At 40.3% G+C, this 26,356-nt stretch overlaps 1 protein-coding gene across 1 annotated transcript in view; it reads right to left on the reverse strand.

Annotated features, from left to right (window-relative positions):
• LOC145776093 (uncharacterized) overlaps window positions 1–26,356 on the reverse strand; it is a 74,400-nt gene that overhangs the window by 324 nt on the left and 47,720 nt on the right. Inside the window, 39 exon segments of the mRNA XM_082587498.1 lie at window positions 314–409; window positions 646–756; window positions 1,340–1,444; window positions 1,562–1,684; window positions 2,042–2,170; window positions 2,707–2,784; window positions 2,931–3,065; window positions 3,524–3,667; window positions 3,820–3,876; window positions 4,018–6,760; window positions 6,843–6,972; window positions 7,309–7,541; window positions 7,864–8,691; window positions 8,979–9,110; window positions 9,906–10,041; window positions 11,613–11,757; window positions 11,882–11,948; window positions 12,384–12,522; window positions 13,016–13,237; window positions 13,387–13,466; window positions 13,684–13,785; window positions 14,191–14,358; window positions 14,655–14,801; window positions 16,429–16,571; window positions 16,847–17,297; window positions 17,668–17,896; window positions 18,496–18,662; window positions 18,982–19,095; window positions 19,537–19,674; window positions 19,913–20,040; window positions 21,110–21,230; window positions 21,663–21,755; window positions 22,323–22,458; window positions 22,672–22,913; window positions 23,091–23,320; window positions 23,501–23,648; window positions 23,778–23,923; window positions 24,040–24,128; window positions 24,343–24,480. Coding sequence (XP_082443624.1) covers window positions 314–409; window positions 646–756; window positions 1,340–1,444; window positions 1,562–1,684; window positions 2,042–2,170; window positions 2,707–2,784; window positions 2,931–3,065; window positions 3,524–3,667; window positions 3,820–3,876; window positions 4,018–6,760; window positions 6,843–6,972; window positions 7,309–7,541; window positions 7,864–8,691; window positions 8,979–9,110; window positions 9,906–10,041; window positions 11,613–11,757; window positions 11,882–11,948; window positions 12,384–12,522; window positions 13,016–13,237; window positions 13,387–13,466; window positions 13,684–13,785; window positions 14,191–14,358; window positions 14,655–14,801; window positions 16,429–16,571; window positions 16,847–17,297; window positions 17,668–17,896; window positions 18,496–18,662; window positions 18,982–19,095; window positions 19,537–19,674; window positions 19,913–20,040; window positions 21,110–21,230; window positions 21,663–21,755; window positions 22,323–22,458; window positions 22,672–22,913; window positions 23,091–23,320; window positions 23,501–23,648; window positions 23,778–23,923; window positions 24,040–24,128; window positions 24,343–24,480 — 8,963 coding nt within the window.

A 26,356-nucleotide genomic window follows, 5' to 3' on the forward strand; every position in this document is an offset into this window, starting at 1 on the left:
TAAGATAGACTAAACGAGACTACCCACCTGAAGGGTTTAAAATCAACTTCAGTCCTGATTTTCAAAAGTAACCACATGTTTTGAAGACCCTTTGTATCTCGTTTTGAAAATTTTACTCGAACCCCACAAATCACTTTTTCGTACTACATTTCATTAGATCAAAGTTTTCGAAAATCGGGGGTGGGGGATAATCTCCCCCTGTGAGGATGCTGAATTTTTTTGTTTAAAACTCGATTCTACCACCTTCTTTTACACTGAATTAAGGCACATGCTAAAGTGCTGCTGCTTCAGATATGCAATTTCAAAAACTCGCCTGATTTTATCACTTCATTCAAAGCCTGTTCAACCATCATTCGGACCCGATCGAATTCCCTTCGCAGTCCCACCAGATCTTCGGTTGAGTGATATTCTTCAATACAAATAAAAGTAAGCATGTCATACAAAACCGCTTCGTTACATCCAAGGCACAAAATAGACACCTTCGCTCACAAAAACGAATGAGAACAGACAAGAACATAAAAAGTCTTAAGATTTATCGTCAGGTGACGTCTCTGCGACAGAACAGAAGCATTCCAAAATTTTAGAAAGTTTCGACCAAACGTTAATAGAGGAGCCCTTCGCAATAAAAACAACAAGTGGCCTCACCAGGTGCGGACAGCGTGGTTGGTCTCTCGATACCGAGAAGTTCGGAAGCCTTGTTCTGGACATCATTCAATTCCTGCTTTAAGACCAGCAGCTCGCTGTGGACATCCTTGTCTAAAACATGACAAGTCACTCGAGTTGCAGTCTTGCGAAAGTTATTGAAAAGTTAAAGCTGTTGGAGCAACTTGCCAGCACACTGCATGAATTGCTGTGGCACAGAATTTAATAATAAATCGGTTTCGAAAGTCACGCAGCAGTGTTGACGTTCACCTGCGCTGTTGCGGTTAAAACTGAGTTCTTCAAAGTCACTACCAGCCTACAGGTTGTCCTGATTTTCTTGGGTAAAGTTTGTTTAGGGAACGTTCAAATATTACGTAACGCCTTTTTTCCGAATTTTTGACCCCCCCTCCCCCATGTAACGCCAACGTAACGCTTTTTTCAATCCCCCCCTCCCCCATGTAACGCTTTTTCACTACGAATTCAGCACAAAAAACTACCATTCCGTGGTCGAAAGCGTTACGTAACGTTTTGCTTGAACCCCCTCCCCCCCGATGTGACGCTAACGTAACGTTTTGCATAAACCCCCCCCTCCCCCTCGAAGGCGTTACGTAATATTTGAACGTTCCCTTAGATAGCCACAGCTAAGTTGGCTGCCACGTGAAAAGTTTCGCTGTCCAAAGCCAGTAAACGCACTCACCGTTTCCTCTCTCCACAAGCGATGGTAGAAGACTTTCGGAGAGCACTCCAGTTCGTGATAAGCAAGAATAAATAACGCTTTGCGCGTAAGCGTTTGGCCCCGCAGCTGCAACGTAAACAAGTGAAGTTGAAAACTTGTGAGTGATCACCAAGTGAAAGATAAATAGCCGACTAATTTCGTTTCATTTCACTTGATTGTTGACAAGCTGAGATTGCAACCTACCTGGGTGCAAACTGGTGCGTGTCATGGATAGACGACTTTTCGTGTAATTAATCCCAGCGATTAGGACATGCTTGATCTCGCTGAAAACATCACGTAGCGCACGAATGTCGTCAGCCGAACTCACTGACAGAATATAGTTGTAGATTGTAAGACTGATGATCATATCGAGAAAAAGTAATTTATTTTCACTAGACTAGAAATCATTGGCGGCGGAGACAGTTACAATAATAGACTAGAAATCAACTTCGATTTATATGATCATCTTTAGTTGAGCTGAAGGAAGTATCAAAATGATAAAAAAAATCTAAGAGTTGAAAATGTTAAGTCATAATCAGTGCTTTGACACTAAAAAATGTTAAAAGCAATCTTGAAATATTTCTCAGACGACGACTTCATTATTTTCATTGCAGATTCCTAATTGCTTAGTTTAATTTTTTTTATATACAAGAAAGAATTCCTATCGCGAATAAACAGCTTTACCCGAAGATGCAACAGTTGACGCCCTGGCGCGTTCGTGTTCATCGCTGTCATCGTCACTGTCGCTTTCATGATCATCATCAGTATGTTCTCTTCGTCTATCTTCACCATCGTGATCCATGCGCGACGATTCTAAAATATATCGCCGTTACGTCAGTTCCACATAAGAACACCTTCTTCGTGCACCATGCCTGCTCCACGTTTACGCGTTCATACAGTTCTTTCGATCTATCCCGATATTATAACTTACTGTAACCTCCCAGGCAGCAAAATTCATTATTTTTACTGGATTACATTATTTTAACGGATTTTGCTGTCTGGGCTAGTATTAAAAATTGTTGTGGCTGCAACGTGAAGATGACTCTTGAGGTTATTGAGAAAAGTGAGACGCTGTGTTCCACGAGCTCATCTTCCTTTGATGTTTCCATAAAAGCAGCGTATTGTAATTTTCCTTCCTCATGACATGGCCAAAAATAACTTCAAAACGCCGAAGTGAATTCGTCGTAGCATAGACTCCGCCGGGAAAAGGATTTTGGCCACACAGGCCTCAGTCTACTAATTTTGCTTGGCTGTGAAAACCTATATTGACGTCTACAAACAGTTTGTTAAGAATTAGATTCATTTGTAAAAGTGCTGCACATTATGAAAATAAAAACAAAAAACATTACCATCAACTGTCGTCAGTATCGACTTAGAATAGTCTGAAGATGCATCGACCGTCACGCGATTCGGTTGATCCATTGCAGCTGTACAACAATGAAATTAGTCATCCATATAGTACACGTCACACAATAGCTGCAATCCAGGGCACAATAGCTGCAATCCTAGGCTATATGAACTTGAAAACCACAGCCTGACTTTAAAATACCTAAACAAACCATAAATTGCTTACGTGAAAAAGGATGAAGAAGCAACGAATCGGCTGAGAGCGTCCGTGGTTCTGAGTTCACTGTCACTCGCAAAGACAGGACTTCAGATTCTTGGTCTGTCTGTGACGTCAGCTGTCCATACGAAGAGCTTGTGGCATCTGATGTGAACGGTGGGATTAAGTGTCAGGCATTATCAACAATTAGCAATTTTCAATTATTGAGTTTGAAAAATCTGCGCAAAACCTTTTCGCTTTTTTATCCGCCCGATAGCTCAATTGGTTAGCGCGTGACTTCGTGAACGAAGAAGCTTCAAGATCAAGCGGCACTGGTTCGACTCTCGGGGTGTGCGCTGTGAGCAATGCATTCTAAGGACTGCTCTCCATTCAGCGGCACCTAATGAATGGAATAATTTCTCGGCAACAACACTTCAAGAATCGGAAAACTTCAATCGGTTTTCTCGGTAACCGGCACTGCGTCAAAAGCCTGTATTCAGTCTACACTCTACATGTATGCAAAACTACCAGGAATAATCTATCAAGGTTTTGTCAGTCCGATGATAAAGATTCAAAGCCAAACCTAGCCAGCTTTATGAAAACAAACTTTTGATAAAACCTACTTGAATGCGGTCGCAGAGTGCGGGAGTCAGTAGAAACTGACTGAGGGTCAGTGTTGGCAGCGACACGAATGGATTTACCACTCCGGGAACGATTCTTCGGGTGTGGTTTTGGAGATTTTTGGACGTATGTCGAACGAGAAGCGTCTGAAATGCCCAGTGCCAACAATAACACAAATGTTAAGAAAATGCCACTTAAAGAAGGATTTAAATAATGACTAATTCCAGATATCAAACCCCGTCTTTAACATTGATTCAACTCCTTGTCGAAATAGACAATGAAACAGTTTTCGCCTCACCTGGTGTTGTATCACGTGATGCAGACGATTGGGTTTGGGGGAAATTGTGGAGAACAACTGAAAAAAAATGCAAGCATCGTCGAGGAAGTTCTGCAAAGCTATCTTGACAACACAAGAATGTTCGTTCACTAAATCCAAAACAGTACAGAAAGCTAGCCTAACTTAAACTAAGTTCAACAGCGAAATGAGTTAAGTTACCTTTAGGGGCGACTGATGTTGAAGACCCTGTTTCATACTCCGATTCGTGATCTTTCTTGTAGGGACTCATTTCTGCCGTCTCTTCTCCACTACTCGGACCCCACACGTTGTCTGGAGAGCCGACCAGTTTGGCTTGCGTCAAAAAATGTTTTACTGCTTTGAACGGACTCAGATTAGAAAGGTGGAACATGTCCGAATTAGGGAGAGATGACTCATCACCAGTCGCTCTTGCAACTCTATCTTGCTTCCTGGAGGAGTTTTCACGGATTGTGCTGGTAGAGATGTCGGAAGACGCGTCTTCCTCACTTACGCCATCAGAATACACCGTCGCTCGAACCATTTCAACACGGTTGGTTTGTGGAGGCTCTCTTATAGTAACTCGTCGTTTTTTCTTCAGCGCTCTGCATGAAAGGAGAGAGTCATCTGAACGGGGATAACTCAATGTAGAAACTTCTCCCGAAGTGTCCGTAGTTGTTCTTCTTTTCTTTCGAGTGGACAACGATTCGTCTGTTTGTGGCAAGTATCCACTTGTGGATGCTCCTTGCGTGTCAGTTGTCAGTGAACTACTCGGAAGGTATCTGGGTCTTGTCTTCGGTTTTCCTCCAAAACTGTCCGAACTATCGCTTTCTTGCTGCCGCTTTAGCTTGTGCTTAGACGTGACTTTGCAGGAGACGACTGTAGAAGGGTCTTCTGTACCTGATAAGCCGGCCGAGTGCTCAGCAACATGAACTCTGACAGGATGCCTTTTGTGATCTTTCTTTTGCAAACCTGACTTTTCTTTCATCAAAGCCTTGTCCTCTGATATATCACGCATTACTTTCAATGCTCTTATGAATCCCCTTTCGTGATCCGAATGCGTGTAAGCGGACGACCGAAGCTCACTGTCGGCTTCGGTGAGACTGGTGCTTGACGGAAGAGTTGTGTCGTCTGACATTCCATTGATGATGTTCATAGCTTCAAGAAATCCTTTTTCTTGGTCAAGAAATCCTTTTGTAGGAATTCTTTCGTACGCTTGCGCTATGTCTTTCATACTTTTGGAACCAGATTCGTCGTGCAGCACTTTAAACGCTTCAACATAGCCCTTTTCCCGCTCAGAATAGCCAGCCAGGTTTTTACTTGGAAACTCTTTGCCTTTTATTCCGATCTTTGCATGCTCGGATATTCTCCGCAGCAGTTTCATGGCGTCACGTAGTCCGGTTTCAACAGATGATGGGCCGTCTTTTTTCCTTCCCTCATTTTCCTTCTGCAGGTCTTTCAACGCGTCAATGAATCGATTCTCATAACGCGAGTAGTCAAACTTGGTCGTCAGCACACTAACCGAGATGCGGCGACCAAGAGTCGGTAATTTACTTCTGTCAGACTCATACGAGCTCAAACCTTCGCAAACCGAAACATCTATTCGGCCGATGGGGGAAAATTCGTCGCCGCCTCCCGCAGATTCGTATCTCGACTCCGACGAATATTCGGATTCGGGACCAGTGTGATATTTTTTCTTTTTGTAATGAGGAGTTTTTCGTTCTGTGTCTGTAGAAGACCAATCCGTGCTGCCATTGCGAGCGTGACGCTTTAGAGGGCCTGGTTTCGCTCGACCGGATGAATTTCGACTTGACGAGTTGCGGTTGGTTCCTTGCGACGGAGTGGTTGTAGGCGAAGGAGTTGTGCCTTGTGATGCCTGAAGTGATTGATGTCCATCATCGTCATCACCCCTGCTCTTCTTCTTTTGGGATGCACCAAGTTTTTCTTTCAACGCCGGTGAAAGGTGATATTTGCCTTGATTTTGCTTCGAGATGCGTCCGGCGCTTCCTTCTAAAGAATGAAGTCCATCCTTCTTTCCAGAGACCGGTCTATCAGATACCTTGAACTCTTCAGGGAACCTTCTCGGAACCATGAGCATTTCTTTACCTTGTCCGTTAATTCGCGTGCTTGAAAACGCTGACAGTTTAACTGTATTGCTTATTTGGCTTTTTGACCGCGTATCGACATGCTCCTGTTCACTGTAGAACGTAGGCGGCAAAGATACGTTCCCGGTTTCACAGACGTCGCATACGTTTGGTGGCAGATTAAAAACAGTTTGGTAAGTTGCAGCTTCAACAGAATCATCAGCTGTCCTGCAATATGTTCGACGTGCTTGCGGCAAAGAATGCTCCAAAGGCAACATCATCCGTTCCTCGATGGCGGACTTACCAGGACGGAGTGGCTTGTACTTCGGTGTGACGCACATCCACTTCACATCACCACCGATCCACTTCGACACCTTCTCACACGGAAGATAAGATTTCAACAAAGCGTTATCTTCTCTTGTAGCACTACGCATCGAGCGTTGGCTAGCTTCAGACATTTCTCCTTCTGAAGGCGTGGAGTGAGTGTCGCTAGATTCGATCTCGACTTGGATTTCAGCACAACAGGCGGCTTTCTGCGCTTGATGCTTTATCGAGCAGTCCAAGCGATAACACGGGATCTTACCAGGGCAGCTGCGGGTCCTACAAGGGCCGATGGTGGCGCCGCACCGAAGAATCGCTTCGCGGGTTTGCCGCAGCCGAGCTTGTCGTTGGGTCAATCCTGCCCCAGCTTGCACTTCAACGTGTTTCTCATTGTGTTTCTTCCACGCCTCCTGTATTTGCTTATCGACTCCTTGTTCATCAGTGGCGCGGCCACGCTTTGAAGGCTTCGTTTTTTGATCGATAACGTTTTCTGTGCAAAGCTTTGAACAAGTGTGTTGATACTTTTTCATAATAGAATTCACCTAAAAAGAAACAACAGTTTATTTTTCGGTTGCAAAAATGATTTAAAAATCGGCACAACTTTTATTGGATAACCATTGTCACCTCTCCTTCGAAGTCAATATCATGTTCCACCAAACCACAATATATAAGCAAGGAGACGATCGCACCCTCCAGAGCAGTACCCAGGAACAGAAAGCCAACCGTGATCAAAACAACGCCGTCCAATAGGAACCTGCAAAGAAATTAAACTGACGCTGTAATGCGGAGGAGTGTATTTATTTTGTAGAAGGTAACTATCGCTTGTCAGACGAACGACTCTGAATGGAACGAATATTTTAAAGTCGTTAAACCTTACAGTAAACTTTTTGATTTTTAAGAGTAGCTACGTTTGCTGTGAGTGATTTAACATTCTCGAACTAAAAATATGTCAAATTTCAAACTACTCACTCATAAATTAAATCTACAATGCGCTTGCTTTATATAAAATAACTTTTCTATACGAAAATGCATTGGAAAGAACTACAACCGGCGGTAGAGTAAAGATCTCAATAAAAACGTCATATCTAACTTCGCTTCTGGTCCAGTTCGATGACCGTTCACCAGCAAGTAGGAGACGACCAATGTAATCGAGGTTAGAACACCCATGGTGCCCAGAACTAGAGACCCTGCTGTAAATGAGAAGAAGAAGTCGGATAAGGAGGATTGTGTCACCACCTCCTCTCGCTGTGGGAAGATGGTTCGACGTCCTACAGCAAGAGAGAGTTGGGATGAAGTCGGACGTGACACTATGTAACTCTTCATCTGCAACAACAAGCGGTTGTCGGTTATGAAAATGAATTTAGACGAAGGGAAATACTCAACATATACCCAAAGTTTTACAAGGAATTACAGTATTCACATTCACACAGGCTTAGAAATATAGAACGTCACAACAAAATAATGCTACACATTCTTTTTAACTATATCATCAGTCTTGGAAGATGTATTTTTATAAAGGTAGATGAAAAAACGAGTTAAATTCTCCAGTAGCCTGAACACAAGAGAACGGAGAAAGACTTCATCTTCCTGAAGACGAAACTACCGGATAACTCGCAATAAGAATAAGAACATCATTTCCTAATACCTCAGTCCGCAAGCCATCTCCCATTTGTTCGTTGTCTCTGAATGCTCCTCTCTGCATCGCAGCGATATCGGCAATGATCTTCGTTTTGTCAGCAAGGATGACGTCAGTACTGGAATCAACAGTCATGTCGCTTGTGTGGAGTGAAGTCTCCATCGTGCTGCTTGATACTGCCTCTTTCTTCTTCTTTTTCACCTTTGGCAACGTGAAACTGGAACCAGAGCCGTCATCATCATCATCATCATCATCGTCATCATCACCTTCTGACGAAGACTTGCCTTCAGGAGAAGAGGAGGAAGAATCAGACTTCTTTTTTTTACCCGATTTTTTCTTTTCTTCCAGAGCGGCTTTCTTTGTCTTCTCTGTGGTCGATTTGTCAAAAGAAACGGTCTTCTTTTTAGCAGTTGAATCAGTACTCCCGCTTGTGCTTGCACTTCCAGAGGATGATGTGGTCGATCCAGAGGTTGAAGTTACACTTCCAGAACCGCTTGATCCACTGGAAGATGATCCTGATAAAGAACTGCTAGAAGACGAGCTAGTTGAAGAACTGCTGGATGAAGCATTGTGCGCTGTGCTGATGCGTTTGCCATGTTTATTCCCCTTTGATGGCACACAACCGACTGACGGCAAAGGCGACTTTAAGTCCAACGTTTCGGCGCTTTTAGAATCCGTGCTCTTCATGGAAATGATATCTTTAACTTCAGGCCTATTTTCTGGCTTATCCGTTTCATCAACTTTCGTGACTCCAGAGGATGGAATCACCGCAAAAGGAGCACTTCTGCTCTTGTAAACTCCTAGGCACCAGAAATTTCGTTCCATCAACCAGGCCATCTAAAAACATATCATGGGAATGAAGTCAGAATCTTGTAAAACTACTCAGATTGCAATCTACACTTAGACATTTATAGAGACGTTCCATAGCCGAATCCTTTACTAACCGCACAATCTAGTAAAAATATTATTCTTAAAATAAGGTTTATCAATGCATCATAGCTTACACAATATCCTGACACAAAGAACTCGACTTAAGGCAGATTTTTGTTTAAATTCAACAATTGGTCGCCTAAAATAATAAGTTACTGCACATGCTGCGTATAATTTGATAGACGGCTATTTACCATAGTGGAATGACTAGGAAGAAGATGACTGGCGAAACCACTCCCAGTTTTGAATGCTTTTAATGACGGGTAGCCAGTCATGATGACGTTGTACAAGGATTTCCCCGGCAATCGAAGGACAGCAGTCCTAGCCTGTGTACCAAAAGCACCATTAAAGCAAAGTATTACAATAATTGTTGCAAATGTATTATTGCTATTTTGCATTCATCGAATGCATTTGCACAACAGTGTAACCTCTTAGAATAATGTAATTAGAAGTTTATGAAGTTTGGAAGATTAATGGAGTGTTTCTCCTTCTTCTTCCTGTTTTACGTCTCATTTCCTAGAATCAGGGTAGAACGGGTCTGGCAAGGCACATCCTTAGTCTCCATTCATCACGATCTAGGGGGCTAAAGGCTAGTGTCCTTGAGCTAAAAAATCTTCTTCAGAGAGAGAGGTAATTGGTTTTGTTTAGAAGCACAGGTGATCAGGCCCAGTTGCTAAAAGTAGCAAAAGAAAATTGCTTCTTTCGGTTGTAAATCATCGCTTGATATATTCTCAGTTCAGTTTATATTTCTGACCATCGCTGAGAAAAGTTACATGCCAACATACCAGAGGCTAGAATAAAATAAAAGCGACAAAACAAAAAATACATGTTTGCAACCGAAATGTAAAATAGTAAGTTAATAATTTGGCAGAGTCGCAACACTCTTAGAAAAATTTTAAGATTGCGTAACAAATTAATTCGAAAAACAGAAAATAAATTATGGAAAATTTATTTGCACAGGAATAGGTAAGAACGTAATAGTCAGACAATGAAAATGAAAAACATTGCTTCACTAATTTCAAATGTTAAAATCATGTATTTTGACATACTAGTAGCCTATATAATAGCTGTTAGCTGTCCGTATCAACAGTTCAACACCTTTCATTACACGGTTGCCTTACCTTTCCACACAACTTCATGTATCGCTCATGCTTGGAGAAAGCTACCAAGAGAAATCGAAGAAAAAGTAGAATGGCGACGCCAACGGAAAACGAGATGATGAGACAAATGCCACTGTGAGTAGAAATGCTCACGAAACTGGAAAAGAAAAAATATTGTATCAACGAGTGTGTTGTATTTTCAACCAGCAAGATTCAAATTTGGCAGTTTTGCTGCCAAATATGATAAATCTGGCAGTTTTTTAACATGTTTGGCAGGAAAACGAACAGTTTGGCAGACTTTTAAAACGTGTTTGGCAAACTTTAGGAAATTAGGAATTTTTTCAAAGCTGTTTTGAAAAGGTAAAAATGATAATCAATAGGCAATATCCAAACCAGAAATAACACTAATTTGACCTGATGTTAAATGTTTAGTTAGCAGCATGGAGAAGCCTTCAAGATTTCGAAGACTTGCGAGCGAGTTTCTTCAACTTTTTTACTTTTATGTGCACTTCAAAGAGTTAAATAGAAATATCATTGTCATGAAATTGTAGCCTAATTTTGCATTAAAAAGTGTAGCATCTAAATAGAAAGCGTTTTATGATGGTGACGGTAAGTATAAAACCAAGTAAGAGCAACAGATTGTATGGATTATAGAAGTGGTGATGTTTTGTCATTACCACACTTAGTTCCATCAAAGATCATGGTGACACCCAAAAACATAAGGCTAAAACTTGAGTGGTGAGGTAGAAGGCCGTTAATGCAATACAAACCACAAAAGAAACGTGCGATGAGTCAGTGGCGGATCCAGGGGGCAATTGCTCCCCTTAAAAACAAAAAAAATAACCATATTCACCATATTTTTACAAGGACGAATTAATGTAGACCTACAATCCTACATACGCCAGTGTGTTTTGTTGAACCCTCCCTCTAAAGCTCCTTGCTGGTTCCGCCCTTGTGGTGAGCGATGGAATAAAAACCGCAGAAATACAAATTGCAGTTTGTATGACCTGTCCATAGCGATCTATAGACAATGTATAAAGGTCGCCATGGACCTGCCGTTGTTTAATTCATGGACATGTAAGTACTCTAGAAAGGTTGAAACTTCACCGAACTAAGTGTGCTTGTTTGATAAAAAGTCATTTTGCTTGTTGAAAAGAAAAACGTGATTTTGAAAAACAGATTTTAAGGAAAGAAATATGATCTAATTGTTAATAAATTTACATATATTTACACACAAAAGCATATATGCATTTTGGTTAATTATGTTAGTGACAATGATAAAGCATTAAAGCTGTATTGTGTCTTTAGTTGTCGTAACAGAGCTAGAGCATGTTATAATTCTTTAAATTTACGTAACTGAAAACGTTCTAATAAAACGTGGCTAACATCTTCAAAAATGCATTGGGTTTGTATCTGATGCTGCATCCAACATGGTTAGGATCGTTTTTTAGGTACTAGCCATCAAAACTGCTATTAGGCAGTTTTTGTGTTGATTTGGCAGTTTTAAAAAAAATAAAAATAAAGTCTGGCAACCCTGGCAAGATTAAGCTGGTCTGGATCATTCTGTCTATAAGAGTAAACGCAATCAAAATTACGAACCGAAGAAGCTGGCTGTGTTCAGAAAACCTTTTCTCAAAATCCTAATGACGTGATGTGAAATATTGTAAACGAACTGCATCGGAATAAACTAAAGAAAAGACCTGCACAGAAATCGAGACGGGAGTTCACCTGTTTTGGTACCAAGCTTCCCCTTTTACGGGACTTGCGGCCACATCAGTGTAGACATGGAGGACGATCATGATCAGGATGGTCGCTGCTATTGAGGCGACGACGGAAAATAATCTCTGCGTCAACGTCAGGTACTGATACGAAACTGAAACGCAAAACAAACGCGTCACTATCGTCGTCAGTTTGAACCGAGTGACGTCAGAACTCATCAGCACTACTTGCGATGTGAAGTAACTACTGTAGGCTACATGCTGTATGTGATAACTCACACAAAGATCGCAGAGGTCTGACCAGCGTCAGCATGTGATGTTGGGCGTATACTGTCAGCCATGACGTCTGCAAATAAAAGTTTGTTTCTGTTAACGAAATGTTGCTACCTGCCGAAGCGTACACACATGCACACAGTTTGACCAATTTCAGAGTATACAAAGGCCTTGAACATACACAAAGCAGTCCAAACAATGAATAAGCATATGATTTCAAAGCGACTAAATGACTACGTTGAGACATGCCGCTTTATTGACTAGAGTGATTTTGCTATTTCAGACACAGAGCAGGTTATAAACCTGTACCAAACAACAGTAACACAAAACAACTAGGGTTATGTAGCTTCACTAAGATATAAAAACACAAGGCAACATAAAAAAATTTTTACAATAAACAATAAAAAAGACAAGACAAGGGTTACTACCGGTATGCTTGAATAAACAGAAGCGCGTATGTCTTCTAATAAAGCAACAAATACAAAATGAAATCCCTATCCAAACATACACATCTATCGTGGTCTTTCCGCTTTTGCAGCTCAAGTGAAAAGCCGAATCGTTGGAATGGCTGAATCGAAACCACCGCCGTCTTTCCTTGGTTAGACCATTGTCTGCCGGCGCACACTGCAGCTACTTTTTCAACCTCCCTGCATCGCGATTAAAAATATAGGCTGATCTTTTAGTTTCTTTTTTTTTTTTCAAACGTGAAATGAAAGTAGTAACGAAGTGAAGTCCCAGGAAGCAAGGTTAATAACTAAAAATAGCGTTGTTTTAACATCAAAAATTCTTTCCTATTCAGAACTACAATTCAATTTATTGCTTGATGTCATCATATCGTAGTGACACCATTACTGACAATGGCGGGAAGTCAATCTGCTCTTTATGGCATGATTTACTCTGTGTATTCAGAGAAATATCAAGGTTACTTTGCATGTCGCAGCGGATCGTTTCTAACTTGCTTTATTCAAGGCTCAATGAGAGGACGAGTAGGTAGGCCACAACTTTTGTAATCTTACACTTCTAGGCAGGATTGAACCCAAGTCCAGGAAATATCAACCACTACACTACGACGCTGGTAGTGTGGCTGGTAGTGCTGGTAGTGGTGGCCAGCCACATCGAAAAGTGCGTTGTGCCTCTCACCACTTTGTCAGTTTCTTCTCTTCCGTCACGCCCTCCGGTAAGTCGCTGGCGTTGCAGGCGATGTAGACGCCAACGTGGTTGGTCTCGGGCCGAGGAGTGAAAAAGCCGATTGTGAGGTTGTTGCTTAGCACACCACGCTTCAGTGCGGGCATCTTCACCCAAGCCACGGGCGTTGAGCTTCGACGACTCGTCACTACACGAACGTACAAGTCCAATACGACCCTAAAAGGTGTTGCACAGTTTGAATTTTCTTAAAAAGTTTGATTTTCATCTCTGCATTTGTTTCCGTTACATTAATCGGTTGTTTATTTAACATGATCAATTGATCACTCATTGATGTGACAGTCGTATTGCCTTCAATGATGCCTTACTTGGGTGAGCTTGCTGTTTGTATTTTTATGACGCAAGGAATTCCGTCGTTCAAGCCACCAAACCATTGCACGGTGCATTCCTGCAGAAACAGTTCATTTTGTCATTCACAAGTTGTACGTTACGTCAAGTAACTTAGAAAAATTCATTCAAAAGTAACGTGTTTCTTCACCAACAGCTTTGTCACGCACCCAACGCGCAAGAAATTGACCTGTAGATATTGTAAGTGAATGCAGTCGGCCTACATGTTTGATGGTCGCTGATGTAGTACAGAAAGCATAAATCATACAACACAGCACCTTGGCGTGTCTGTAGTCAAAAATCATCAGTACAGGAAGGAGGAGGAAGAATGTGGAAGCAGTGGCGATGAGGATGGCCACCATGCTCGTCAAGGGAACCACCTGCACACAGACAGCATCTGGTTAGGTGGAGTATCTTTAGACTAAATAACTAGTAACTACAGATCTAAACAATTAAACAAGTAAACATAATTTCGATAACATGCGCTTAGCCGAAGATGAAGTCGCATCATCAGTGCGCTTGCATTAATTTGTTTCTTTTAGTGCTTCTAACTAGTGATGGTCTTTTTCAACCTTGTTTTTTAATCATCAATCGTGCAGAACACTCTTAGCCTGTCCATGTCCAACATTAGTCAATGACATAAAAGCAACACAGTTGTCTGCTTATCAGTGCATATGTAATGAGTTAATAACATAGCACAGGATCAACAGATTTCAATACCCATCCTATTGGGTTGGCCAAGAAACAACTCTATAAAGGATTGTGATTGCAACCGAATCACTCACAATCCGCCATTCCGCTCGGGCGCCGTGGAAGTTGACTTCACGGATGAAAGGAGGAAGATCGAATGAAAAGTGAATAAGGGTCGCTTTCTGCTTCCCGAAGTTCCTCATCCTTGTTGTGAGGCCGTAAGCGGAGCTCAGGACGGCCATTTCCATGTATTCGCCTAAAGCCTGGAGGAAGAAATAATTAGCAAGCAACTAATGGATCGTAAAATCCTTATTTTTCCAAAAGAAAACATCGCAAATCCAAGGTATTCGAAATATTAACTTTCCTTAGCATTTAATTCAGACTCATGTTGACAACTGCCAACCTTCTCCTGATGAGTCACGGTAACTGAGTAAAAATCAAGCTGATGGCAGCAAACAGATACATTTTTATAGGAAAGGTATTATGAAGTTTTTGAAACACCCGATATTCTTATTCGTGTGTAATTTATCATTACTTTATATTCTTTTAACAAACTCACCGTTGGTTTTCGAGTGTCAATCGGGAAGAATTTATTCGAACGAAACGATTGGTTATTGGGAGAAAACGTCAAATTGAAGACGACGTGTTTCGTCGTCATTATCATGACCTCATCAATGAGATACAGTTCACCGAGATGAAACTCAAACTGGAAAAGTGAAGGGAATGCATGTGTTGATTAAACACGAACATGTCCGGCTTGCAAAGGGTGCTTTTCCATCGTTTCACCGTAGCCAGATGTAAAAAGAGCAACTTTTACTAGTATGGCATGTTAGACCTGTTTAAAAATCAAAAATTTTCAAATTTTTTATCCTCGCATTTTTTCATGATTTTGACCATGAGAAACCCGAAAATGACAACCATTTTGCTCTTAGATGTTGGGATACCCTGACTCAAATGGACTAAAGATTTTTATTTTTGCCAAAATCATCCATTTTTGGCCTGTTAAGACATGATCCTGACAGTGGAAGTCTTTATTTCAACTGAAAACACTTTCATCCAATGCCTTGTTGATAGCTCACCAGTGAAAATCAACGTTTCGATATTTGGCATCATTTTGAGAAGATAAAGCTTTGGTAGAGAGTTTGCTTTCATGTAGCCTTCCATAGACAAGCAAAACAAAGTAGGCTAACCTTAGCGGGTTTAACATAATGTATTACACACAAAACGTTTTGTGTGGTAATGTTTTGTGTGTAATACATTATGTTAAACCCGCTAAGGTCACTTTTTTTTTGCTTGCCTATGGTTCATTTTGAGAAGAGTGGGCGGAATAAAAAGATTTTAGCAGCACTTAGCGCCACTTTTGGTAAAAAGGCATTTTGTTTATTTCAGGTAACCTACACATCTTTTGAAATTTTTCAATGGGTCTAGTCTGACAAAAAGAGAGCCCACATTTAATTTTGACGATGACGTCAAGATGACGTTATAAAGGTCATGCTGACGTCATTCTGAAATTTCAAACTTGTGTTATAATGATCTATTAAAAAGCAAGAAGTTAGCTCATTACTCAGTAAGACAAGACTGACAGAGGTTTGACTAATAACCTCGTGATGACTATGTTACAGAATGCAGGCCATGAACAGTACTGTATCGTTTCTGAACTAGTGATTTTGGCAAAAATGGAAATGTTTAGGCCTCTTGAGTCAGGGTATCCCAACATCTGAGAGCATAATGTTTGTCATTTTCGAATTTTCCATGGTCAAAATCATGGGAAACAATGCGAGAAGCTAAAAAGTTTGAACATTTTTGATTTTTGAACAGGTCTAATGGCAGGTGACCGCTAGTTCGAAATTCTATGACATATTAATTGGAATAAGGAATATTAGGTTAAGGCGGTTCGGAAGTTACTAGGTTTCCAAATAATTTGGTGTTTAATTCTATGCAAACTACAAAACCAAATTGACGATGCAACTATTCAACGATCAATATAGAAAGGAAAGGACTGGACTGACAAGGTTGGACTTCTCAATCCCAGTTTAAAAATGACATGTTTGATTTTGCTAAAACTAAAAACACGAAATTTTTAAACTAAGATGAATTAATTTGTCACTTTTCACTGCAATGCATTCCCTTCTGTATCAGTCATTGGACAATCACAGTAAGGAATCTGTTCAATTATTATACTTCTTGATTGAAATTGATAATTTCTGGTGTGGTGCAACTTTTGAACTGCTGCAACACAACAAAAAAATAAGAAACGTTTTCAACAATCACCTCACCCTGGTATCGAACTAGCATACCACAGATGACAGCCAAGCATGGCACCCTGTACTCACCTGCCATGAGATAGCATGCTGGTTTGGCGTCCACGTTGTGAGAGGGTCGCCATCGTACAAGAAGGAGTCGTTGCTACCAACTAAAGCCGCGTACTCCTTCACGATGTGGCTGGTACGACCGAACGATGACATTTTCATGATTCCTGCCAGAGATCGCAAGAAATCAACTTGAAGAGCTTTTCGTTTATTTAAAAATTTACTCAAGTGATTTTTTAAAACTACTCTGAAGACAGATTAGAACATCATTGGAACTAAAAGCGCCGTTTAATATTTTTGCAATTTAAAAATTATTACTGATTAATATTGATTACTTTCTTACCCAATTTCTTCTGATACTAGTCTACAATCTGTGTTTGCGGTGAAACAACAAGTTAAAAAAACAATTACAAATTAACAAAAAAATATGTTTTAGTCTCACTTGAATAACGAAAGTCCAGAACACGTTCTATTTTCTCGGTAAGGATTTTTGAAGGAAGAGTTTTCAACATCCTTGCTCTTCTTAGGAGCCGCAGTTTGGAAAGCGCTTTGCATTTTCGAACAGGATCGACTTGTACCATGGGAACATATTTTTTGATTTCATCTTCGGTCATATTTGATGGAATAAAGTCCTTTTCTTCTTCATTTGAGCAATTGATGGAAGTGAAAGGAGTGGATCTAAGGACGTCCTCCACAATGACACGATAACTTTCATCCTCCAGCGCTTCACGCAACTCTTCCATCCCGCTTGCCTTAAAAAGTCTTCCTCTTTCTCCTCCTTCGACTCTTTCAATCCACTCCCCAAGCTCCGTCCCTATCCCGGGATCGTTTACTGCCACTATCGCCTCTCTGCTCAACCACACGTAGTTGCCGATTGGTAAAACTTCGACTTGCTGCGGAAAGACGAAGGTGCAGATTTACATCATTGATATTCATCAATTAGTTGCTATCGTTTGCAACACGCGCAATCTAATCTTTGGAAAAACAAAGTTATATGTTGTATTTTGCAAACTAAAAAATGCTTAAACTCAATGGAATTAAACAAAGAATAAAAAGAGAAATGAAATGAGGCATAAATTAAATTAAAAGCAATACTTTTCAAGCAGAATTTAGTATTTCATCGACTATTTGTAGTGCTCTTCTACACTTCCTTCTTTACGAGAAGCTTTTTCTGTTTTTCATAATCCAATAAGTAATTTCTCATAAAACCTAAATCTAAAGTCGCAGCAAGTCAAATGGAAGCGTTTAACAACACAAATATACTTCTGTGGTCAAAGCTCCCGTGGCAAGTTCGTTTCGTATTCGGAAAGTGTTAGCAACCTTTGTACTCAAGCATCGAATGTCTTTTGCCTCATAATGCCACTCCCCTCCTTCCAGACAAACAAGTGTGAAAGATTGTTCAGGTCCGATGATCCACCTGTCGAAGGGATTCTCTCCTCTTCCTCGTCGCAATGTTGCGATCCAGTGAATAGGATCACAAACGTATCTTAGTCTAAAAGATGCAATGTAAAAAGGTTAAAAAACGTATAATTTACGTAAGTTTGATGTAAACAATCGAAAATGTGTGCGTTGGCTTGGCTATGGGATTTTCCATGGATCATCATCTCATCCCTGAACCTGACAAGAACAATGAGCTCATCAACGATCCTGGTGGATTGACAAAGAGTATTGCGGATTTTATCATCAGCGAGGCTTGGAAATCTGCTTCTTGCATTGGCTCCACACACACGAAATCTTCATGTTCCCCGAGCAAGAAATACACTGATGATGGTCATAAAAATAATGATAACAATAATAGTAATGTGTTTCTATATAATTCTGTATCCATTGCAGATGTGCATTGATTTCAGCGCTTTAATGGCGCAGACGAGTATTGCACATTGTTATTACACTATATACTGCGGCTACAATAAACCAATCAGGATTTTCGAATCGGCACATCGCAATAAATTACTTTGCATTGTCTGCAAGAAAGTTGTCAAACACTGTCTGTTTGGTTTAGGACGCACGTTACTAACGAGCGGCTAAAATCGTGCAATTCTAGTCAAACGACTGCAACTTTATCAAAATGTTCTGAACTAGTTGAGGTACCTGCTATTAGCTATCAAGCTGGAAAATTGCTTGGTAGCTGATGCCATGGGCAGGGGCTCAATGCAAGATATTCTCGTGCATTTCACGTCATCCAGCGGTGGAAACCACAGACCAGTATCGGAGCATAGCGATGAAAATTGTCGAATGTTGCGATCGGTCCAATAACCCTTCATTGTGGCAAAGTATGAAGAAGCATTACTGACCAAAGTAGTTACCTACTGGACTATAATAGCAAAGAAAATACCATTTCACCAGCTTTTCTTTTTTCCGTAATAGAGCCAGGCATTCAATTAGAAATAAATTTTCTGCTATACCTTGCTGTTTATACATAGGTCTACAACTCTACATACAGTATATACATTACATATTTACCCTATACCACAACTCAACTTACTGCCTCAGAAAAAGATGAAGTTATTGACACATAACTGCAAACACAACAAGGTAACAGAAGTAAAAATGGTTTAAAATAAATCATGTTCTGACCTTTAAACAAGTTACCCTGACAATGTCACGATGATGATAGTTTGGTCCTCGCGAAGCTGAAATCAAAGTTCCATTGTCAATGATGGACGAATGATGACAGATTATGGGAAAGCACTGGAATTTAAACATATTGCCATGTCACATTTGCGTTAGAGAACATATACCAGGCACGTTCCTTTTCAAAGCACAAAATATCATTTCTATGAAAAACAGTTGGTGAAACGAATGAGTCTATTAACGAAGAAGCTTCGAGATCAAACGACGCTGGTTCGACACTCAGAGTGTGCGCTTGAGCAACGCATTTCAAGAATAGCTAGCCCTCCAATCAGCGGGACTTAGTGAATGGAATAACTCACAGACAACGGTACAAACTTCACTCCGTCAATCTCAGTGACCGGGTCTGCGTTGGTGGTTTAAAGCCTCATGCGAAACTGCCAGCATCAAGCTCTCAAAAAGCTTTCTCAGCTCGAGGATTGAGGTTCCCAAACTCAATCAATAAAGATCACAACACACAAATAGAAAATTATGAAAACCGAGCCTAGTGGTTTCACTAACCACGACGGAAGCCAAATCATTGTCCCAGGTTCCATCAGTTTGACATCGGGCTCCTTTGAAAGTAATACCGTTGGTTACCATGAAGCCAAGCTTGCATTTGACGAACAAGGTGGAGTTGTATGTCCTCGCGCCAACCAACTGAAAAGATTATTTATCAACTATCGTGATAATGAACTAACCCCACGTCTTACCATGTTTCAACAACGTAAAAGTAACGTTTGTTGTCTGGGGAGGCAACACTGACGTTGAATGTACGAAGAGGATTCAAAAACTTGTATAAGAAAAAAGAAATTCAGATAACAGTAAGAAACTTTCAACTCATGCAGATATTTGTTATCTAATGATAGCAGATGCTTTTATCAAAACTTGCACGAACCAAAGCTGTGTCGGTCACTAGCGGCATGGGACATGTGATTGGTCTGCATCGAACTGTCGTGTGCGATGGATTCCATTCACCGGATAATTCACAAATCAATTTCTTTGTCGACGCAAGAATGGTGTAACCTTAATGATACGAAACAGAAAGTTAATGCCAGTTACTTAGACGATAAAGCAGTCAGGCTTCACAGTACATTGGTAAGGCGAAATAGGGATAAAATTAAAACAATTTCAACGTTGTTAAAATGTTGAATGATATGGTTCAAAGCGAATTTAATCTACAACGCCGTCGTTTTGCGGCGCTGTAATATGGATTCTCACATTTCGCTAAGCAGCATGGCTGGCTATCAGGGAAATGGGACCAGGTGACGAGAAAAACAGTTGTAAATGTCACTTCATAGTAGCAATGTGAAAATTTGCATTCTCATGGTTAGAACTTAGCAGACTTCAAGATTTGCCGTGATGTATGACAAACTAATTTTCAAACAGGACGGTCGAAATAGATCTTTTAGGGGAATACGAGACTGTTCGAAACGGAAATGCACCAAACTTTTCAAACGTTTAATTTCGATTCCATGTGATATTCTTTGTCATTGTTTAGTGTCATTTCGAAATGAATACCGTTTCGTTTCGTCATTGACTCGAAATGGAATCAAAACGTAGAGTAATCTCTGAATGCAGAAAAGCACATTGCAATTTCAAGCGGATGACTTTGAATAATGTTGACAGAAAACTTAGCAATTATTCACGCTAATGAGCGTGTAAACCAAAAATATTTCCAAACGAAACTAGGTTTCGTTTAATTTCGAACCGCCTTTTATAGATTCCAATTTCGTCTCATCTCAATCCCCCTAAAAAATCGTTTCGAACATCTATTCTATGACGTTGCAGCAAGTTTTGTTTGCAGCGGAGAAGTTTCGTGCGATATGATGCAAAATTTATATCAAACTGAACTCCATTCGCTTTCTTGTGATAAATTAGTCTTCATTTTCGCCTTTTTTGGTGGCCAGGCTGAAAAAGTAGATCGGTAGTCGCTCAAAACACACCAAACAATTTGTTGGCCAAAGCTGTTAAAAACTAAAACGCACGCATTCTATCAACAGATGGCATACATAAATTCGAGACACTCCATATACGTATCGTCCAAGAATTTTATCACACAAAATTTTCAAACAATAATTGAAAAACAAAATACCATTGAAACAAGTGAAGTTAACTTGGCTCATGACAGGGAATCGAACGTCGGTCCTCGTCTTGTGGGTGACGTTGTACCACGAGTGTTCCACCCCAGGATCAGGACATTCAATTGGAAGACACTGGTACGTAACAATAACATCGAGCATATCGCTGTTTCTGGGTATTCGTTGTCGTCACATTTTGTACAACCATTAAAGTTTAAAAGTTTACGGTGAAATGCCGCGATTAATTAACGTTAAAGCCCAAGAGACCTAGAATTCGCAGTAGTTTATAAGCAATATTTAGGCTTTGGTTTCCAGAGTGAAGCCGTTACCTCCATAGTTAATTTAAAAAATAAAGTACTACTAACCATTTCATGGCTTTGTTTCTAGATTTGGCTTTGCAAACCGGATCGGTGTGGTTACGCCTGATAGAGGTAGACTACCATCGGTACATTCAAGATCTTATTGATCATCAAAAATTTCCAAAGCAACAACATTTAGGATAAATTCTGATCACGTGATACATGAGGAAGGTTACCGACAGATAGTCGTCATCAGAATCAAACCCACCTTCTCTTCTGGTTCCCATCTTCCATTCTCAGTGCACGTCATCGTAAGCAGTGAGACTCGTTTGGTGATCCAAAATGTTGGCAGGCAGGTCAGCTGTATGTACGGCAGTAAAGTCGTTTACGGACGTGCCAGGTAATAACGCAAGGTCTTATTAATCATCATTGTTAGTTTTCCAGTTGTGAGACATTGAACTTCATGTGTGAGTTCAAAGGCAATCAAACGTTTAGTGGTCGATTGACACCAAACAACACAATCTTGAAGTTGTCTGCTACAGGCGGCATGTTGATTCAAGTTAAATCATGTGATCTGGACCTGCTTATGCTTTCAACACCCACGGTGTGCTGGTAGGCTCAAAGCATTGTCATGAAATCACAGCTTATCCTGACGTCAATGCCAACATGGAACTAATCAAAATGTTTTCCAGTTTCATGTTTTACTTTCTAACATTAAAAGTGAAAAATAGTACTTGCTATAACATGGCAAGGGTCAGGAAAAAGGTAGAAGCGACAAAACGTTAAAGTTAAAGCGTTCTCAAGACCAAAATGATTTACTTTAATACTTTTGGCACCGTGGCAACTCCTTGAATGATCTTTAAAGTGAGTAAAATAAAATTGATCATCACTTGTTCTGAAGGCAGTTGACAAAAATTTTAATAATTACTTCCGATTTTGCTCCAATAGAGAAGAGAGACCGATGGGTCCACACAGCGTTGGTGTCATTGTAGAAATCTGGGCAAGAGGTTTCTTCACAAAACAAATTTGTTATATCCCTGCTCCAACGTCCGTCTTTCTGACAACTACAAATGCAAGAAATCTGAAGGTTAGCAACGTCCGGTCTTGCTAATTTTTTTTAATTGGAACGTTTGATTCTAAAAAATCTCTAAAAATGCAGCTGCGTGGGAGAAGTAACAGCAGCTTAGATTGATTCAATGTATATTGTGATAGAACGAATGTAAAACCGGCACTCAAGCAAGTCTTTAAGTTTTAAAAACAAACTATGCTCAACTTACTCAATTGATAGTTTCCTCAGCCGGTAAGCTTTTATAAATTGCCCATAGGGACACTCGAAGATGACCTTAGCCATATATTGCGGAGCTTCTTCCGGGTGGGTCCGGGAGATTGAAGGAGGAGCTAATCCTTGCTGCACACGCGGTGTAGGCAACACATCACACGTCACCATGACGCAACGAATGCCCACTTCAGGCTTTGGTGACCACTCTCCGTCGTCGCACACAAGTTTTGTTGTGAAGCTCTGTGTAAAAACGAAACGGAACGCGACGTCAATGATTCATATGAAGACGGAGTCGAAAATAACGAGGGAAATGCTTTTCAAATTCAAGACAGTGAAAGCATTGGAAGATCGATGCTCTGTCATCCCGTGCATTTAGAAAGACTCGAATACAGAAAATAAAAACATCTTGATTCGAACCTTGTAGATGCCATTGCTGATCCAAGTCCCGTCATGGCACCGGTAGGTGACGTTCTGCTTCGAAGCACCACTCGCGTCTACGTAACTTTTGTAGTCGGCGATTTTAGCTTTGTCAACATAAGGTGGTGTCCCACAAGTGCTCTTGATGCACTTCCCCTGTGGTCTCGACCACGTGCCGTCGTAGTTACATGAAATGCGAATATGACGCTGGCCCGATGACACATGAAAACCTATAAAAGCAATCGCGGCGATTAAACATATGACTCAGGGGAAAAAAGATTAGTATATGAAAGGTATCGAACCCATGTTTTAAGATCACCGGTTCAGCAAGCTCACCACCAGACAATCTAATCTTTATTTTTTTAATTTTGTCAAAAGTAGAAAGGAAAAATAATGTAACAGAAAAAAACCTGTCTTGCACTCGTAAGTCCATGTGGCTCCATAGTGAGTAAAGCCATAAGCATGTTGCGTGTTGTTTACAATCGGTGGTGCACCAGAACAAGTTCCGTTAACACATCGCACAGCATTCACTGGATGAGGTGTCCAACGTGTGTCCGACTGGGTTAAAAAACACGTTTTTTGCTGATCGTCTGACATTTGAACACGATATAATTTTTATTGGAGGTTAAACTTTTCAGGGCAGTTTTAAAAAAATCAAAGTCCGAATGAAGTTTTCAAAATGCCCACCTCACATTTCACAGTTGCCTTGTTGGATGGTTGTCCGTATATCTTTAAGCCGTGGTTGCAAGTATAGACTGCCGTCTTCAAATGAGTAGCACTTTCATAAGTAACGGTGCTCAATGGAATTTTCATGGGCACACCGCAGTCAATCACTGGAATGTTACCACCATTTCATGCAAATATTAGATGCTCATAAAAGCAAGTCGGCACAACTTAGACAAGAACAAAAGACGCAAACGGAAACAACGTAAAACAATATCCTCCTTACCCACGCAGGAGAAGGTGTCAACCGGGTCAGGGTCCCACAGACCATGGTCGTTACAAGTGGTTTCCTCAGTCGTTTTTCCAGATGTGAATCTGAAGATATTGAAAAGAATATTTGAATCATTTTAAAGTTTTTAGTATGAATTGACTTGGAATCGAATCCAGGTGTACAAGAAACAAAAACAAAACAATAATTTACGGAGCCGAAAAATTACTTATTTGAGTATTGTCACCTACATTTGTAAACGATAGGGCCTACAAAACACGTACCTCGATTGGAGACAAAACACAAATTGATAAAACTTACTTAAAGCCGCTCAAACAACTGTATGTAACCGTGTCTTTGTAGTATATTGAACCCGACGAGTAGAAACCGAAAGAGATGTCAGGAGGGATTAGGCACATCAGGGGTACACACAGTCGGTTCTTCGGGGAGGGCACCCATCTGAAAATAAAATAAATCACTCAAATTACTTTTAACATTTAGCACAAGGTGAATATTTATTCTTTTCTCGATCTTTGAGAACAACATGATTGTCGTATGTAGTAGAGTCCGCCTAACTCGACACCAGAAGCAGAATGATAAACATGTCGACTTGGGCGAAACGCCGAGTTAAGCAACCTCGTGAATTCCCCACCCAAACTGTGCGTATTGTTTGTTTATAAGCAAACGTTAGGCGTCTAGGCAAGACAGAACGAGTTTGGGAAGAGACTAACGTGCAGTCATCAAACGAACAAGCACTGAATAAAACAAACCGCTGCTAAAACTTCACACTTTTAAAATTCGTAGCTGATAAAACAAAGCCGAATAAACCGTGTTTGATTATATCTATTTAGTAATACATAAAACATCACGTCTAAAAGGCGCAAGAGACTTAGTGAATGGCCAAAAGAAACAGTCTGTTGAGCAAAGCAAGATACAATATTGAAAATACTTAAAAATGTAATTCTATTCGGTTGCCTTCCAATAAAAAAAATTGATTTTACAGAAAAATCATAATTTGCAGCGGCAGTGACAAACTGGCTTTCACAAGTAAGCGAATGGAAAGTTGCAAATTCATGACTTGGAAGCGTAAAGGTAGATAAAAGATGGGAAAACAAATTGTCAAGAATCGTCGCAACTGCATTAGCACTTAAAATGCAGAGTGGCGTTCAGTGAAGCACTGAAATCGTCGACCAACAAAATTTCTTTTATCGGGATCGTAAAAATGGTGTCGAGTCATCGAGTGTCGCGACAGCCAAAATGAGCATGTCGGCTACGAAAGCCATATGCGTTCTGCAGGGACCACGGAAAAAGTGTCCAGTTAGGCAAAACGTCCAATTATCCGGTGTTGAGTAAGCCGGATTCTACTGCATTTTGAAGTTATAAAAAGAATTCTTTTTCCTTTTCTTGGCAACCTATCTTATGAACAGGGTTAGCCAAGGAGGTTTCCCCACTTTAGTTTTACCCGGGTAAATCCCTGGGGGAAACTGGGAAAAACCTTTTGGGGAAAACTGGGAAAAACTTGAGTTGTTAAAATTTGCAAATGTGAATGAAATAATGATTACTCTTCATAGTTAATGTTTATTACCATCATATTTTGAATGAACCTATAAGATTTCCTGTGCTCATCCTACAAAAAAAGAAAATACTGTGATTTACTAATATCTAATAATAGATAGGTCCAATCATTAGTTTACATAGATGAACATACCAGTATGTTATCAAGTCAGATGCTCCCCTGTGCCTAACATGAAGTCAGCGAACAAAATTGTAAACATTGAACAACAAAAGCCAAAGAAAGAAAAGATTAAGAGCCGGTATAATCTCAGTCATTGATAACATGTCAACAGTCTTCATTGTCCACATAGAACAGCTCTTTATCTGGGGTATCAAATTCTTTCCATCCAAAGTGTCTATAAACATGCACTAATTTAGCAACCCTCTCATTGCCCAGCCTATTTCTTTGCTTTGTGTGGATTAAAGCCATGCTACTGAACAAGCGTTCTATTCCAGCACTGGATGGTGGGCATGATGATATTGCCATCATCAATGAACAAAACTTCTTTACTGGCTCATTGTTTGCAACTTTTCTTATGTATTGCCAATATTTAAGTGGTGACAATTTTTTCATTGATTTGATAAAAGAGATGTTTGGAAAAATATATGTATCCTTAGTTTCATATCCTGCCAGTACAAGAATAAACTTGTCATCTTTTTCAAAAACAAAGTTGCGTGCAGTTTCTTGCTCATCTGCAGACAAAGTCATATATTTTTGAAACCGATCAACATTTTCTCCTTCATTTTTCTCCTTTATTTTTCTTCTCACTTTTCTCCTTCC

The sequence above is a fragment of the Aplidium turbinatum genome, chromosome 8 (assembly GCF_918807975.1).
Source record: "Aplidium turbinatum chromosome 8, kaAplTurb1.1, whole genome shotgun sequence".
Classification (NCBI taxonomy): Eukaryota; Metazoa; Chordata; class Ascidiacea; order Aplousobranchia; family Polyclinidae; genus Aplidium; species Aplidium turbinatum.